General features: G+C 42.9%; 1 protein-coding gene across 5 annotated transcripts in view; it reads right to left on the bottom strand.

Moving 5' to 3' along the window:
- Positions 1–18,725, bottom strand: part of LOC130927597 (ATP-binding cassette sub-family C member 4-like) — a 102,883-nt gene that overhangs the window by 18,254 nt on the left and 65,904 nt on the right. For 4 of the 5 annotated variants that reach the window (XM_057853547.1, XM_057853542.1, XM_057853544.1 and 1 more), the window contains 5 exons: positions 16,423–16,578; positions 3,435–3,524; positions 2,802–2,974; positions 1,500–1,605; positions 651–785 (listed from right to left, as the gene is read on the bottom strand). In XM_057853547.1, the coding sequence (XP_057709530.1) occupies positions 651–785; positions 1,500–1,605; positions 2,802–2,974; positions 3,435–3,524; positions 16,423–16,578 (660 nt within the window). Of the gene's footprint in view, positions 1–650; positions 786–1,499; positions 1,606–2,788; positions 2,975–3,434; positions 3,525–16,422; positions 16,579–18,725 lie in introns of those variants that run through there. The other variant, XM_057853545.1, reaches the window with a different exon arrangement.

The following is an 18,725-nucleotide window of genomic DNA, read 5'->3' on the forward strand; positions in this document are numbered from 1 at the left end:
TGGGGACGCTAGAGCCCTATAATGATAGGCGTGGCTAACCAGCAAATTAAAAGACTAATTTCTCGTCATCTGCGCTTTTGCTAAATTGTTGTATATAGTGGAATCGTCTCAAAATATGATTCTAATTCACATAATAATGCTATTTAAGACTTTTTTTCTTCTATCGTACGCACTTTAAAACAGTCTGATCAAATTTTCTTTGGTTCAATAGCGACTCATCTCTCAATCACACTTGTCTGTTTTTTGAGAATGAATACTAAATGAGCTACTATGGGGCCAGCCAGATAAAGTGTGGTGAAACCATGCTATAATACTGGCTTTTATTTTGAAGATTTGGCTTTTAACAGGACGTTCTACACCGATGTTGCAGTGTTGTAGCACAAATTGTGAACGTGATTTGTCATGAAGTCTTATTTTTATATACCATGCCATCTGTTTAACGCATTAAATACGCATTCAATGCAGGAAATTAATGGCCAAGTCACTATTAATAGGGGGATTAAACCCTATTGGATGTCAAAAAAAAACAACAAAAAAATAGTACTTAATTTAGACTAAAAAATATATGAGAAAACAAAAAGTAGTGCATTTGTATTTTGATACTATGCATTTTGAAGGGAAACATCCATTGATATTGTACAGTGAGTTACCTGTTTGGCCATGTGCAGCAGTGAAGCAGCTTCTGATCGACCTGTCTGCTGGACCATCTGGTAGAAAAGGCCTTCGTGGTTCTGGAGCAGCATGTAAGGCTCATCATACTCTTGGATTTGACCAGCATCCAGGACCTGCAAGCACACAGGTAACTCAAGTGTTTTTTTTTTTTTTTTCCCTTACATTTCATCTTTTCGTAAGATGCAACAGCAGCTCGAAGATATCAAATTATGTGATTCATATTAACAGCAGTGTTCCTCTTGAACTATTAGCTTACGGTTGAGTGCTACATCCGAGAGACTGAAAATCCGAACCGGCCTTGTATTTATTTTGTTGCTTTAGAAAGTATCAAAAACCACCTTGGTTTGTTGATTTCGCATTTAGGGAAACCAACTCATCAGGTGGGACTTTATTTTGAGCTGAGCCAATCCGGGGGCATTTAACACGAGCCTAGGTGTGAATCAGCTGCCCAGCTGCTCAGTACTTGACTATTATTTGGTGAGCGTACAAGTGCCAGGTCCCACTGGGCCCTCCACAGACTCTTGATAAACGCCGCCACGAATGGTGCTAATTGGCACCTCTGCAGGCAGTTGTAGGAAAAGGGCCAAAGATCAAGTGGGCTCAATGAGAGGAAACGCTGTGAGGGAGAAAGACAGCGCAGCCGCAGCTGTTGAAAAGTATGGTAATTGATTTTGGTCTCGTTGTAGTTTAATACAATAATGTAATGTAAAAATGCAATTTTAAAAAATGCAAGCACAGTTAAATCTCAATGTGTATCGAGGATCTCATCAGTGTGAGTTTTAACCTTGAGGTACAGGACAATGGAAAGTTATCGCTTGGTAACCTACCAGTATTCTGTCACAGTCGATGATGGTGTTGAGCCTGTGAGCAATAGTGAGGACGGTGCACTCTTGAAACTTGCCCCGGATTGTCTGCTGGATCAGGCTGTCAGTTCTAAAGTAGCACAGAACACAACACCTGAGAACAAAACACTCTTCCCAAAGGGCCCCAGGCGGGGATTTTACACGGCAAGGTATGTGAGGTGGTAGACGCCAAAAAACAAAAGGCTAGCAGAGCTCTTTTGTAAAGTTGTCAGGATGTTTGCTGAAGGAAAAGAACATGTAAACACTAAATAACACGAGGGTTTTATGACTTTCTGACAATATAAAAGTTCATGCATGCCTAATGTTTTCATAATCTCTTTAAACAGTGTAAAGAGAACACAAGTTGCAGCTTTACTCGGGATAATTTTCAGTAATAGAAGTAAACATCACAACTAGGGGTGGTACGATTATTTTGATAGTCGACTAATAACCGATAATGATTACGATTAATCTACTAATTGGCTAAGTCAGGGGTGGCCAACCCTGGTCCTCGAGAGCCCGCAATCCAGCTTGTTTTCCATGTCTCCCTCCTTTCACACACCTGAATCAAATGATCAGCTCATCAGCAAGCTCTGCAGTTGCCTGATAACAATCCTGATAATTTGATTCAACTGTGTTGGAGGAGGGAGACATGGAAAACAAGCTGGATTGTGGCTCTCGAGGACCAGGGTTGGCCACCCCTGGGCTAAGATGTAAATCACGTTATTCACTGGCATATTACTTTGGGCTTAAAATTTTAGCTGTAAATGTGGTTTGGAACTAAAGACTGCAGACTAGGAATGCAATGTAACCATGCAACTGTGCAGTTGTTTTCTCAAGCAAACGCTGATGTTTACTAATGTTTTGATTGATTGTAAAGAAAATCAGTCAACTTTCTTCAAGGACCACAGAAATGAAAGAATATCTACTGTTAAGAGGCACTAAGAAGAAAATCTGGACAATTTTTAGGTCAGTAATGTTTCAACACGATTAATGCCTTATCAATACAGTTAGTGATTAATCAGGTATGCCTTATGGTCCAAAATGTTCAGTATGTATTTATTTCGTATTAGTAGTAAATCAAGTAAATCAATAATATATTAATATAAACAAAATTAATCCAATTAAAATGAACAAAAACAGACATAACTCTAGTTATGGCACCAAATAACAGTCTGAAGAAAATTGTATTTATTTGTTTTGCCGTATAAAGTGTTATTAAAGTGTAGTTGTGTCCCCTGGTCCTTTACTGAACCCATCTTAAGCAGCATTACTTAAGCACGTGACCTGGGGTCGACATTGGCCGTGGCTTCGTCAATGACCAGGATCCGGTTGTTGCGCAGGATGGCTCTGGCAAGACACAAGAGCTGCCTCTGACCCATGCTGAAGTTGGAGCCGGACTCTGTCAGCAGCGTCTCCAGTTTATTGGGCAGCTCCTCCACCGCACCCCTCATCTGCACCTGCGGAGAGGCAGAGCAAGGACCGCTGGCCTTCATGACTCCCGCATAAAGACTTCCCACTGAGACGCCTTCAAAGAAGCATCCAAACACACCCATTAACCGTTTGGCACAAAGCAAGGCCAGGTCCACTGCTGACCTTGGCCAGTGCTCTCTTGTGACCAGCCTCTAGCTTTAATCCAGGCCACCAAACCCATTCAGAGGCAGGACCAGGAGCTGAAGCCCTTCACTGTGGGGGGAGCCTTCATCCTGATTGGCCTGACTGCCCAAACACATCTCCCACAGCACTTTCAATGCTTCCCAGTTACAAGCCGCACATTGAGCGGGGCCCCACGGCCCTAATGGGATTTCCCCCCATGACTTGTGGCGAGCAGGGAGGCTGAATGGCAGCATTGTACGGGGGGACAGAGGGATCCCCCCTGAGCCGGCAAGGGGGAATCATTCAGAGACAGAGCTGGAGTACCTCTTGGAGCGCATTCCACAGGTCCTCATCTGTGTGCTCGCTGAAAGGGTCCAGATTCTTCCTCATGCTGCCCGTGAAGAGAACTGGGTCCTGTGGATAGACGGAGATAGAAAGAGAAGGCCGTGGACGCTCAAGATAATGACCGGGGTTCGCATGTATGAAAGGGTTAAGATGGCCTTTATGGAGCGCATCTAGGAAATGCAGGGGGGGAAAGATGGTCACAAAAGACTCGATACACTCAGGAGTCCCATTCAATGCTTTAGCCCAACTATGCTTCATTATGTTGATCTTTTACTTGGAGAAAAATAGGGCTGAGAAAGGAGTACAATAGATTTTGTACAGTTGCCAAATTGCTAAAGATTAGTGATTGTCATCTTAAACTTTTACAAAAGTCATGTATGTACATGTGTGAAATGACTGGACAGGTGGGATGTGGCATGTACATCATTTTCATTTTTCAACTCATTGGCTGCAACTGATAGGTAATAGACGTCCAATCTATGATTGCTGCCAGCCTCTCCCAGTCAAAAAACCCCACGAAAAGCAGTCAAACAATATCATTGACTGACAGTTGTATTCTTTTTTTTAAGGGTTATCACGGGGTCTTAAAAAGTTGTATAAATCTTACATCTACTCATCCCACAATGTCTTTTGAATAAACTTTTGAAATTATGACAATTATGTGCTATTATAAGCCATTTATAAACTATACTTAAACATACAGTCTTAAAAAAAGCACTGTCTTGAAATGCTCTTTTAACACGCAAAAATACAATGCAATTCAGTGCAACAGCAGAAAGCTGGGACAGGTTGACCATACGATGTTGTCGTCGCACTTTTAAGCATATCACCAGACGCAGTTAAATATGTATCCTTTATATCAGGGGTCCCCAAACTATTCCATATCAGGCCGCAGTGGGTGCTGGATTTCTTTCCAACAAAACAGGACAACACCTTTGCACCCATCTGATGTCTTACAAGTGTAATCAGTTGATTGTAGACAGGTGCTGCTTGTTTTAGCAGAAAGTCCATTGGTTAAACGGTCTGTGCTCAATCGGGAGCAACAAAAACCAGGACCCACAGCGGCCCTTGAGGACCGGATTGGACATCCCTGCTTTATATACTTTCTTTTGTAGCACAGTTTTAACCTTGGGGTGTTGGTCTAGAAAAGCCTGGTGGCTAACCCTGAATTTCGTTTGTTGAGTTTTTCATTCATTCAAAATTGCATTGCATTGGATGTAATATGTAAAAGACATTTTCTGATATTTTAGGCAGTGTTGTTTTTGGCGGCCTTTTTAGTTTTTGTCTTAGTCTTTTGGACAATAATACTTATTAGTATTAGTCATATTTTGTCATCTCATAATGTGTTCGTCTACGTCTAGGTTTTGTTGACGAAAAACCTACAAAAAACACGAAAACTAAAAGAAATTTCTCAAAAAATAAATAAGAGTTACCAACCATTTCAAATGAACATTGACAGATGAGCACATATTTCAGTGTCTACAAGGACAACACCATAACATAATAACACACACTCAGCAGGAAAGAAAAAAATATTTATACCCACCTTGACGGCAATAACTGTATATAGAAAAAAGTTGTCAGAGTTTAATAAGAGGATGCTCGCCGTTAGCATTAGCCTAACGCAAACACGATTGCTATGCTAACAATACGAGTTACATTTAGTGTGTGATGATTACCCAGCACAGACCTTAAAGGCTAAAGCAACATTGCATATTCTCTCTAGCCAAGATAAGAAAACAAATCGTACTGTGTGTGCAAGCCTGCATGCAGACTGGAGACGACACACGGTGAATCGGGGAGGGTGGGGCGCCGCATGTCACATGACTGACACAAACAGACACTGCTGCGATTCAGGCTAACTATAAATAAAATGTCACACATTACACATTTTTGTCGCGTTCTCGTCTTGTCAGACGTTAAACTGGCATCTCGTTATGTTTTAGTCTCCAACAACACTTTTGGCTCGTTATCGTCTTGTCCTCGTCATGAAAAAAGTGTTCTTATACCTGACAATATGGGCTGTCACAATCACTAATAAACAAATTCATGATCAAATCAATCAAATCAATTGAAAACTATTTTGATATTCTAGGAATATGTTTGACTGTTTTTCAAATTACTCTTTCCTTTTTTTCGCCAGTTTATTCAGTTTTTTCTTTTTTTTCGTGATTAGCCTATTCTTTTAAATTAATTACTGCAACATTATTACGATACAGGAAATGTTTTTTCCCCCCATTTTAACACTTGTTTGTTTTTAAAGGGGAAATATCAGACAAAACGAATGCCCAGATAATAAAATTATACAATGAAATCTTCCAATATCCTAACCTGATTTGAAATAATACAGTGGCAAAGTGTTTTTATAGGCATTTATTTATCAGTCTCATGGGTCGTTAGTTACAAATGAAAATTCAAATGTCGCAATCAGGTATTCTCAGCAGTTTTCGGAGATTATGTCACAAGCGGGAACGGATGTAGAAAGACTGACGACTTGTGTGTCACAGGTAGAGCTTTCGCCACAAAATGCTATTGCATTGCATAGCTGTTGCATTATCAGTGGATGCAAGAGTGTTGCAAACTAAGATTTAGCGATCTCCACATTTAAATTTCCAAAAGAGGATGCACTTCGACGAGTCTGGGTGAGATTTGCGCAGCAAACCCGCAGCGATTTTTGATAACCTGGACCAGGGGCTGTCGTGTGTTTGCGACATTTGAGGAGTGCTTCGAAAAGTGCAATGTGCTTCGAAATCCCTTGTGGTCCAATCCTAGAAAATAGACAAGAATCAGGATATGTTTGTTTCTCGACTTCCAATGTTGAATAGCAGGCAGAGTCCGGACCCAGATGGGCTGTGTTGACGCTAGGCTAGCAGGCAGGTACGGTATCCCTATCCAAATAGGTGTTCCAGATAAAGTAAAATTTTTTTTTCATTAGAAATCAATGTCAAATGTGCCACATTTGATACAATTGCATGTGTGAAGATTCTAAAACTTGGAACAGTCATGAACCAAAGTAAATGTTGCTGTATATTTTGTCAACATGTTTCTGTTTTGAAAATGTAATATATGTTTGTGTATGTTTTGCGAATATTAATGAATGTTTTGTAAAAAAAAAAAAAAAAAAAAAAAAAGTGTATATTGTGGATTTTTTGTTTCTGTATATTTATGTATACAGTATACATTTTTTTATCTGTCAATATGATGTGAATATATAGACTATATTAACTAAGGGAGTGCAAAGAAATTGATTAATATATGCATCGCAATTCGACACGTGACGAATAGATTACGATTCATAAATGTTCAAAAGCGATGATTTTCCCAATAACTATGACAGCCGCTCGTAGCGGAAAGAAATTCAAGACATGTCTGCCGCCAGGACACCTTTAACGAACGCACGCACAATGTTATGATGGATACTGCTGGTTACTGAGCGAGAGTTTTACTCCTTTTCAAAAGACTGGAAAATAAATTTGTGTTTGAGACAGGCAGGCACCCGGTGGTCGCGCTTCTGTGCCCAAGTTATTTTTAGAATGAGAGGGGAAGAGAGATAGTTTGTTGCTCCTTGTCTTTCAGGTGTCCAGCAGTAGGTTCAAGTCCTGTTAATTGGAAAATGTCCCTAGTGTTTTGCTAAGCTCCGTGTCCTTCTATCAGAGGTGAGTACACGAACCCTCTTGTACTGTTTAGTCTTTATTGTTGCTATATAAGTTTACCACCACCACCATTTGTTTTTGAGATGTTACTAGTTAGCGCCGGGCGCGACGCTAATTGGCGACTTCGCTAACATGTATTTCCATGTCGTGCGCTGTTTGGTGGTGTACATAAGTTACTCAAGATGCAGAACGTTTAAAACCAAGATTAATTACAGCGGAAACACTACAAACATGCAAAATAGTACAGAAATCTGTGAAAACAAAGTATATTGGTTAAAAGAAGCCTTATTTCTAAAGACACTTTGCTTGTTTCCAGAAAATACAGAGTTCATTCCACCAGTTTAAATTTCATTGTATTGCTAAGAGAAATAGGTACTGCCTTTGACACAGCAAATGTTTTTGCACCTTCTTGTGAAGAAGAGTATCTCAAGGTCAGCTGTGTGTTGTATGGCCATGTTGAGAAAAAAGTACTGCCTTTAAAATGGTTAATGTTTTTGCACTTAGTTAAAAAAAAAAAAAAAAAAAAAGTTTAAGGGCAGCTTTTTGTTGTATGGGCATGTTTCCATCCTTCCTGTTGAATCATTAGGATATTTTAAATAAATAAGGAACACAGATTTGTTTGGCTACTTTATTAATTTGTAATATACGATGCATCGATAATCGTGATAACCGTGATGATCGTCAATACCGTGATCATCGTTCAATAATTGAATCGAAGCACCCTGAATTGTAATAAAATCGAATTGTGGTATCTTCTGGGATCTTGTTCTTTCGGTCACGACCCACAGCTTGTGACCATAGGTGAGGGTAGGAACGTAGATCGACTGGTAAATCAAGAGCTTCGCCTTTTGGCTCAGCTCCTCCTTCACCACAACGGACCGGTGCAGAGTCCGCATCACTGCAGACACTGCACCGATCCGCCTGTCAATCTCCCGCTCCCTCCTACCCTCACTCGTGAACAAGACCCCAAGATACTTGAACTCCTCCACTTGGGGCAGGATCTCATCCCCGACCCGGAGAGGGCATGCCACCCTTTTCCGGCTGAGGTCCATGGTCTCGGATTTGGAGGTGCTGATCTTCATCCCAACCGCTTCACACTCGGCTGCGAACAGCCCCAGTGAGAGTTGGAGGTCACGGCTTGATGAAGCCAACAGCACCACATCATATCCACAAAGCAGAGATGCAATGCTGAGGCCACCAAACCGGAAGCCCTCAACGCTTCGGCTGTGCCTAGAAATTCTGTCCATAAAAATTATGAACAGAATCGGTGACAAAGGGCAGCCTTGGCGGAGTCCAATCCACACCGGCAATGCGGACCAGACTCTGACACCGGTAATACAGGGACCGAACAGCCCTTGCCAAGGGGCTCGGTACTCCGTACTCCCGGAGCACCCTCCACAGGACTCCCCTAGGCACACGGTCGAAGCCCTTCTCCAAATCCACAAAACACATGTAGATTGGTTGAGCGAACTCCCATGCCCCCTCGAGTATCCTGCCAAGGGTGTAGAGCTGGTCCACTGTTCTACGACCGGGATGAAAACCACACTGCTCCTCCTGAATCCGAGATTCGACTTCCTGACAGACCCTCCTCTCCAGCACCCCTGAATAGACTTTACCGGGGAGGCTGAGGAGTGTGATCCCTCTATAATTGGAACACACCCTACGGTCCCCCTTCTTAAAAAGGGGGACCACCACCACGGTCTGCCAATCCAGAGGCACTGTCCCCGATGTCCACGCAATGTTGTAGAGGTGCGTCAGCCACAACAGCCCCACAACATCCAGAGCCTTTAGGAACTCCAGGGGGATCTCATCGACCCCCGGGGCCTTGCCACCAAGGAGCTTTCCAACCACCTCAGTGACTTCAACCCCAGAGATCCGAGAGTCCACCTCGGAGTCCCCAGACCCTGCTTCCTCAAAGGAAGGCGTGTCGGTGGAATTGAGGAGGTCTTAGAAGTATTCTCCCCACCGACTCACAACGTCCCGAGTTGAGGTCAGCAGTACCCCATTTTCACTATATACAGTGTTAATGGTGCACTGCTTTCCTCTCCGCAGACGCCGGATGTGGACCAGAATTTCCTCGAAGCCGTCCGGAAGTTGTTTTCCATAGCCTTGCCAAACTCAAAAACTCAACAAAAAAGTTTTTGCCTCAGTGACCGTCGTAGCTGCGGTCCGCTTGGCCAGCCGGTACCTGTCAGCTGCCTCCGGAGTCCCACAGGCCAAAAAGGCCCGGTAGGCCTCCTTCTTCAGCTTGACGGCATCCCTTACCGCTGGTGCGGGGATTGCCGCCACGTCAGGCACCAACCACCTTAAGGCCACAGCTCCGATCGGCCGCCTCAACAATGGAGGTGCGGAACATGGTCCACTCGGACTCATTGTCCCCCGCCTCCCCTGGGACAAGGGAGAAGTTCTGCCGGAGGTGGGTGTTGAAGCTCTTCCTGACAGGGGATTCTGCCAGACGTTCCCAGCAGACCCTCACAATACTTTTGGGCCTGCCAGGTCTGACCAGCATCTTCCCCAGCCATCGGAGCCAACACATCACCAGGTGATCAGTTGACAGCTCCACCCCTCTCTTCACCCGAGTGTCCAAAAATGCGGCCGCAAGTCCAATGACACGATTACAAAGTCGATCATCAAACTGTGGCCTAGGGTGTCCTGGTGCGAAGTGCACATATGGACACCCTTATGTTTGAACATGGTGTTCGTTATGGACAATCCGTGACGAGAACAGAAGTCCAATAACAGAACAACGCTCGGGTTCTGATCGGGGGGGCCGTTCCTCCCAATCACGCCCCTCCAGGTCTCACTGTAATTACCCACATTAGCGTTGAAGTCCCCCTGCAGAACAAGGGAGTCCCCAGAGGGGGCGCTCTCCAGCACACCCTCCAAGGACTCCAAAAAGGGTGGGTACTCTGAACTGCTGTTTGGTGCATAAACATAAACAACAGTCAGGACCCGTCCCCCATCCGAAGGCAGAGGGAGGCTACCCTCTCATCTACTGGGGTAAACCCCAGCGTACAGGCACCAAGCCGGGGGGCAATAAATATGCCCACACCTGCTTGGCGGTCTCTCACCGTGGGCAACTCCAGAGTGGAAAAGGGTCCAGCCCCTCTCGAGAGGACTGGTACCAGAACCCAAACTGTGTGTAGAGGAGAGTCCAACTATATCTAGTTGGAACTTCTCTGCCTCACACACCAGCTCGGGCTCCTTCCCCGCCAGAGAGGTGACATTCCATGTCCCAAAAGTTAGTTTCTGTAGCCGTGGGTCGGACCGCCAAGGCCTCTGCCTTTGGCTGCCGCCCAAATCGCTACGCACCCAACCACTTTGGCCCTTCCCACAGGTGGTGAGCCCATGGGAAGGCGGACCCACATTGCCTTTTCGGGCTGTGCCCGGCCGGACCGCATGGGAAAAGGCCCAGCCACCAGAAGCTCGCCTTCGAGCCCCAGGCCTGGCTCCAGAGGGGGCCCCCGGTAACCCGCGTCCGGGCAAGGGAAACTTGAATCCTGTAGTATTATTCATCATAAGGGGTCCTGTGAGCCATGCTTTGTCTGGCCCCTCACCTAGGACCTGTTTTCCATGGCTGACCCTGCCAGGGGCTTAAAGCCCCCAGACAACATTGCTCCTAGGATCATTGTGACACGCAAACCCCTCTACCACGATAAGGTGATGACTCAAGGAAGGGGAGAGAAAATATAAGATAAAAACATATTTATAATTGTGTTTCCTCAAAGGCAGCAATTTAAGGTTGCCAAGATTATAGCATAAATAAATACTGTATGATGGTATCAGTGGTAAATTAGCAGCGATATAATATTGTGCCTTGGGTAATTAGTGCAAGAGGTACAAATATTATACACTATATTATATATGATCATTAATTATACTAGATATCGAACGTTATTAACCTCCAGAGACCCAAGCTTTTTTATTTCTGCAATGCATTTTTCCAGGGGTGGTCAAGTCTGAGCCTCGTTACAGCCTGTTTTCCAGGTTTACCTCCTCCAACATGCATGAATCAAATAATCATTGTCTCGGGAGAAGGGTTTTTAGGAGATGAGAACAAATTTTCCAGAATGTTGACATCAATTTCCTCAACTTCAACATCAACGATCGCGTTGTCTGCTGGAGATTCTGTCTCCTTACATACACACTCCGCGCGGTGACATGACAGCTGCAAGCAAGCAATGTTTAGCCACGCTGTTGAATTGGCCAAGTGTCTTCGGAACTCCCTCGGCGTGAGCAAGTAAAATCAGGTTTTCTTCACTAAGTACAGACAATATTTAAAGGAGGGTGGCAGGTAATTTCTACGTACACTACATTATGATAGGAAAGAACAAAATTACCGTATCGCAGTTTTATCATAGTTTGGCAGAGGGTGCGTCTTATACTCTGGAGTGACTTATGTGTGATTATTTAAGGTGAGGTCGGGCCGACTTCTCTCTAGCTACCTTTTTTTAAAATAGATATATATTCACATATTTATACTAAAACGATGTATGGATGTTAAATAAAAATAAATAATTTGGATAAAACAGAGAAGCCGCTGTGCATGTCTGCACACGTGAACGCAGTGGCACCGCTCTTTTTTCAATCTTCCCCTCCTGTGCCCTGGCGCCCTCAGCGAGCATCCTGGTATTCTCTTTTCGATATGGAGCAGCTATAGGAGTGAAAAACAAACTAAAGACAGGGGAATTGAAAAGCAAACGATTGCGGTAGGAGTGGGATATGGAAAGGATTCAAATTATTGTTGAAGATGCTATACGGAAACCTGTGTTGGCGTCGCTGAATGTAAACGAATGTGGCGCTTTGGTCTCATACGAGAAATATATTTAACAAACTTTTCTAGCGTTATTTCGTTGTGTAAATGCATTTATAATGATCATAAAAATACAGTGCCTTGCAAAAGTATTCGGCCCCCTTGAACCTTGCAACCTTTCGCCACATTTCAGGCTTCAAACATAAAGATATAAAATTTTAATTTTTTGTCAAGAATCAACAGCAAGTGGGACACAATCGTGAGGTGGAACAAAATTTATTGGATAATTTAAACTTTTTTAACAAATAAAAAACTGAAAAGTGGGGCGTGCAATATTATTCGGCCCCCTTGCGTTAATACTTTGTAGCGCCACCTTTTGCTCCAATTACAGCTGCAAGTCGCTTGGGGTATGTTTCTATCAGTTTTGCACATCGAGAGACTGACATTCTTGCCCATTCTTCCTTGCAAAACAGCTCGAGCTCAGTGAGGTTGGATGGAGAGTGTTTGTGAACAGCAGTCTTCAGCTCTTTCCACAGATTCTCGATTGGATTCAGGTCTGGACTTTGACTTGGCCATTCTAACACCTGGATACGTTTATTTTTGAACCATTCCATTGTAGATTTGGCTTTATGTTTTGGATCATTGTCCTGTTGGAAGATAAATCTCCGTCCCAGTCTCAGGTCTTGTGCAGATACCAACAGGTTTTCTTCCAGAATGTTCCTGTATTTGGCTGCATCCATCTTCCCGTCAATTTTAACCATCTTCGCTGTCCCTGCTGAAGAAAAGCAGGCCCAAACCATGATGCTGCCACCACCATGTTTGACAGTGGGGATGGTGTGTTCAGGGTGATGAGCTGTGTTGCTTTTACGCCAAACATATCGTTTTGCATTGTGGCCAAAAAGTTCAATTTTGGTTTCATCTGACCAGAGCACATTCTTCCACATGTTTGGTGTGTCTCCCAGGTGGCTTGAGGCAAACTTTAAACAAGACTTTTTATGGATATCTTTGAGAAATGGCTTTCTTCTTGCCACTCTTCCATAAAGGCCAGATTTGTGCAGTGTATGACTGATTGTTGTCCTATGGACAGACTCTCCCACCTCAGCTGTAGATCTCTGCAGTTCATCCAGAGTGATCATGGGCCTCTTGGCTGCATCTCTGATCAGTTTTCTCCTTGTTTGAGAAGAAAGTTTGGAAGGATGGCCGGGTCTTGGTAGATTTGCAGTGGTCTGATGCTCCTTCCATTTCAATATGATGGCTTGCACAGTGCTCCTTGAGATGTTTAAAGCTTGGGAAATCTTTTTGTATCCAAATCCGGCTTTAAACTTCTCCACAACAGTATCTCGGACCTGCCTGGTGTGTTCCTTGGTTTTCATAATGCTCTCTGCACTTTAAACAGAACCCTGGACTATCACAGAGCAGGTGCATTTATACGGAGACTTGATTACACACAGTTGGATTCTATTTATCATCATCGGTCATTTAGGACAACATTGGATCATTCAGAGATCCTCACTGAACTTCTAGAGTGAGTTTGCTGCACTGAAAGTAAAGGGGCCGAATAATATTGCACGCCCCACTTTTCAGTTTTTTATTTGTTAAAAAAGTTTAAATTATCCAATAAATGTTGTTCCACTTCACGATTGTGTCCCACTTGTTGTTGACTCTTGACAAAAAATTAAATTTCATATCTTTATGTTTGAAGCCTGAAATGTGGCGAAAGGTTGCAAGATTCAAGGGGGCCGAATACTTTTGCAAGGCACTGTATGTAGACTATGGAAACATTGAGAAAACGTGTGTTTTTTTTCTGCCATCCGCCTGTAAAAACAGACACGCATATATAAAAGATATAAATGTTTATTGAATATCCATCTTACAGTCTTGTTTTACTGGTAGAATTCGTTACAAAAGACAGGCTTTAATTTGTTATCATTATGCATATATGCACCGGCATCGTCACAAACGTGATCACACAAAACGCAACCACGCATCGCATCCCCGCATTTCCTCTTTCTCCTGAGTCTTCACAAATAAAACATCAAATGTTTTTTTTTTACGGGCTCGTGCCTACAAAAACAAAAACATAACATTTCGTGGGTTTTCGGGCTTGGGGCGCGTCAGGCTTTAATACCCGCGGGCCGGTCTGGTCAGGCTGGATTTTTTAGGCCCAATCTAACTTCTAGCGTCATGTAATGTTAGCATACTGTACACCTATTCAGCCTGTTGTTCTCTATTGTATTTTAAATCGCCTTTCAAGATGACATGTCTGTTCTTGGTGCTGGATTCTATCAAATAAATTTCCCCCCAAAAATGCGATTGATACTCCGGTGCAACTTATATAGGTATTTTCCCTTTTCATTGCGCATTTTTTGGCTGGTGCGACTTATACTCAGGTGCCACGTATGGTCCGAAAAATACGGTATGTGATTTTTGGAATGCGTCATATTTCCCCTTTAAAGGGGAAAAAACTAACATTCTCTGATTTCTTCAATCCTCTGTCTTTCATTGAAGACTATAGAAATTTTCTTTATATTTCATTTTAGCAAGCTACCTGCACATGAAGTCGAAGCAAATGAAGTCCTTTTCAATAAAATGGTAATTTGTCTATTTGAATTTTTTTGGGGGGACAGGAAAAACAGCAAAATTCTCCCATTTCTGTAGTCGTCGGGGTTTCATTGAAGATACAGATATATTATTAAAATTTCATTTTTGGGAGAAACATTAAGTCGAAGTACATGATTCTCTTATGCGGGCCACACCAAATGACATGGCGGGCCAAATCTGGCCCATAAACCTTGAGTTTGAGACCTGTGTTCAAGAGTTAGTGATATTTTTGTTCTTGTGGCAAGTCTTGCAGTAAAATTCCCTCCAAACTGGCATTAAATTCTATCCTGACTGGTGTTAAAAATGCCTTAAATTTCACTTGACAAAACCTGTCGAACCCATATTTCATTCATTTCGCGACTGCACATCTTCCCAACATTCCTTACAAAAATAACACTTTTAGAACTTTACCTGCACCTTAGATGTTTCACTTCTTTATTTCCACCAAGCTTTTTTTATTCCTACTACTGACAGCAAAAATAGCACCGTGCTATTAAGCCAGCTGAAGTCCCAATTCAAACTAGTTTTGTGACATACTTTAATTGAGGATTTGCCGTTCTGTCGGATAAAAAAGCGCTTTCAAGCACAACTTTTCCATTCAGTGATTATGTGCTTCACCAATTTTAAGCCTTCTGTTTGCTGCATACACATATATATTTTATTATTCTTTTTTTTTTTTTTTTTTTTGTAAAAGTAATTCCCTAGGAATTCAATAGACTCTGAAATGGCTCCTTTTTAATGCCATATGCTAATATGACCTTATCCTAATCAAATCTGCGGCTTCCAAATAATGAAACTCCTCACAGCAGGATGTATTGCAAGCATATCACACTCGACATTTCGCGAGGGAAAATAAGAAAACTTAAAATGATACCATGTGAAAGGTTGACTGAATATCGTGTCATCTTTGACATATGTAGAGAGAAAGGGTTTTCAAACAGTTTGTGAAACTTCTTATAAAAGCATGTAGTGCAGTTCCACTTGGAATTTTCAGTCACATCGCATAATTTTCAAATTAGTTACCACCAGAAGGAAAAAGATGAATTATAGCAGCGGCGATGCCAGAAAACTATCAAATCCACAGCATTAATGATAGTGTTTTTGGGCATTTTGGCTAAGTAATGGCGTATGGGGATGGGGAGACTTCTTCTAAGCAGCTTTCCCATGTTTGGGGGTAGAGGGCTAATCCCCTGTCAGGGATGGGGAGCTGCTCTCTTCGCAGCACCGGCCGTGGGAGTCTCCTCCCCTGCCTCCACTCACCCGCGGGCTGGCATTTTCCTAATGCCGTATCGCTTTCAACAAGCGGAAATAAAGTTAAACTGTCTCAAGGCGTCCGTTTGTCTCACTTGGAGAAATCCACTGGGTGACAACTCACACTTGTTTTAGCTTTTAGGTAAACATGAGATTTTATGTAACCAGTGACAGAGTAGTTAGGGAAGAACATCACAATACCTCACATTACCTCAGGCTAATATTTCAATTTTTTAAAAAAAACTTTAAAATGTAATATTCTTAAAATGTACTTCTGTTTATTTTTAATAAAAATATTTTCAATATGTATAATTTATCTGGATTTATTTGATAATTCAATCAAATAAATCAGTCAATTCAAATGAGATATTACGAAATATTTGCTTTGGAAAATAATAATGCAGTTATATAGGTGCATATTATTCAGTTCAACTTACGCATAATTTTTGGTTCCAATGTACATTTACACCTAAAATGTCAAGGCCAGAGTAATATAGCTGTTAACATGTGATTTATAAATGAGACAATTAGCCAACCCATCACAAAACTAATCTATTTACACAGCCAAACCAGTTTGTGTATTAAAATAACGCAGGAGAAAAGTTTTAAAATAGGATTATATATCAGCCGTCTATAAGTAGTTGTATCTCTTATCTTGCAGTTTATGTTTATAATGAAAAGTTGTAGTAAGGACTGATAACAAGCTAACCTGTGGGATGATGGACATCTTCTGGCGCAGGGTGTGCAGTCCAATGTCAGATGTGCGGAAGCCATCAATCATGATCGTGCCCTCAGGTTCTGCCAGGCGGAACAAGGCCGAGATCAGAGAGCTCTTACCAGCACCGGTGCGTCCCACAATGCCCACCTACGGGGAATGGATGGAAAACTTAACTCAAGCAAGCAGAAAAATCTGACATAGAGACAAATTACAGTCTTCCAACGAGAAATTACGTAGCTTTCTGTGGAGCTGTCATGTCTACTGTGTGAACAATCAACTCAATAGGACCTCACATAATTAAGGCCAAAGTGCAATTTCGCTACATAGCAACTACAGTGCAAAGTCACATGCAGTAACTCTCATTTCAGCTATCCACCAATAGTAAAACCTTGTTACAGTGCCTATGACAGCAAAAAGCATCTTTATTTCATATTCCACGCGGTATTTTATGCTCCTGAATGAAATGGACTGCTTGGATGTGTGTGGAAGCGATCGAGTTATACAATTTTTTTGAATCCCGCGCCATGAAACTGAGTGACTTCCTTGAGGACGAATGCGAATGTGACGTCACCCGGGTCAGCAACTCACAATACAGTAATGCTTTATAGCACGCAGATGGACTGCGGATTCAGCTGATTTAGCGGATTAATTCGTTTATTTTTCATATCACGCTAGCCATATGTGCTGCAGGCTTTTGTTGCTGCACCAGAAAGAGGCGTGTGAGACTCTTTGGGTTTCAAAAATTTCCCGTTCCCCACGGACATTGGCCAAAACAAATCCGACAAATGTGCGACCATTGGACTTACTAGGAAGTGAGTAACTACGTTTTGTATTGTCAAATACTGGGATCATGGCACACGTTTTAATAAGGAGGCGGCTGCATTTTGTGGCTGATTGTACACCGAGAAGGCCACTCGGCGTACCGTCTCTCGCTTTTTGATGACGTAATTGCTGCATTAAATCCGATTTGTGGGACTGGACAGTACAGACCGCCGCGATAGTCTGGAAAAATGTGGCCCAGATCGGATTTAGACCACATACGAAACTGACCCAGATCGGATTTGAAATGGTCCCGTTCTATGCGACTTGTCACGTTCAGACCGTCAAGTTAATGCCTCACTCGAGTCGGAAAAAAAAGAAAAAATCTGATTCGTGCATTAAGACCTGTAGTATGAACGTAGCCTTAGTTCGGACGCTCAGTTGCCTTGACATTTTTCCGAGTAAGGCCAACGACGTCATGCATCGAGAGACAATAGCTAATTAATATGCTCACTCGCCCACCCTGTGGTCTGGGATGTGAATTGCAACCTGTCAAAATGACGGCTGGACTTCAGTTTTTTCCGTCACCGTTTTAAAAAAAACGGTCAACGACGGAAAATATTCGGTTAACGCGACCCCTACTTCCAGCCCCCTCTACCTCCTTGGTGTGCCCGGCGTTGGCAGGTTTGTCCGGCGGTCATTCTCCAGCTGCTTCCCCCTTAACTAACATTCCTGGGGAACGACAAGCTTGCTCGCCACTGATAGGGGAAAGCTGCCACCCTCTCCGTCGTGCATGTGTGACAGGAACTGGGGTAGTTTTGAGGGTTTTTTTGTTTTCGAAAGGCGAAAAAGATTGGAACAGCCGCTCCTCCTCAACGAGCAATCCTGCATGAAGCAGGGGAACGACGAGCTGTAGCTTGCTAGGCGCAAGTTGTCGGCGAAGACAGTCAACCCCGCCGCCGTGTGACATGTTCTGGGGAAGTTTTGTGAGCTTTTTCGTTTTCAAAAGGCGTGAATAAGACTTGGAAACACCGCTCGGTTCGGGTTAGCATGTCGGCTAGCTGTCACGCCTCCTGCTTTGTTTACGCCCTTTTCTCCGTCTCCGAAGCCTGGGCAGGGAAATGACAAAAGCCGGACTAACTCTGGTGGCATAAAATACCGTTTGGGAGGTGCAAAAAGTCAACAGTTTTGACCATTATGCAGTAATTCTGCCCTATCGTAGTGAATACAGTGCCCTCCATAATTATTGGCACCCCTGAAAAAGATGTGTTTTTTAGCTTCAAATAATTTTTTAAAAATTCAAATAATATGGCACCTTAATGGGAAAAAAGAGAAAAATCCAACCTTCAATACAAGTGCATTTAATCAGTGGGGGAAAAAATCCCACATAAAGAAATAATTATTTGACATCAAATAATGTGTGTCACAATTATTCGCACCCCTGGTGTTAATACTTTGTACAACCCCCTTTTGCCAACAAAACAAGGTCTGGGGACTGAGACGGCCATGGGAGGAGCTTGATTTTGTGTCTGGTG

Source organism: Corythoichthys intestinalis, chromosome 12 (assembly GCF_030265065.1).
Source record: "Corythoichthys intestinalis isolate RoL2023-P3 chromosome 12, ASM3026506v1, whole genome shotgun sequence".
NCBI classification, from domain to species: domain Eukaryota; kingdom Metazoa; phylum Chordata; class Actinopteri; order Syngnathiformes; family Syngnathidae; genus Corythoichthys; species Corythoichthys intestinalis.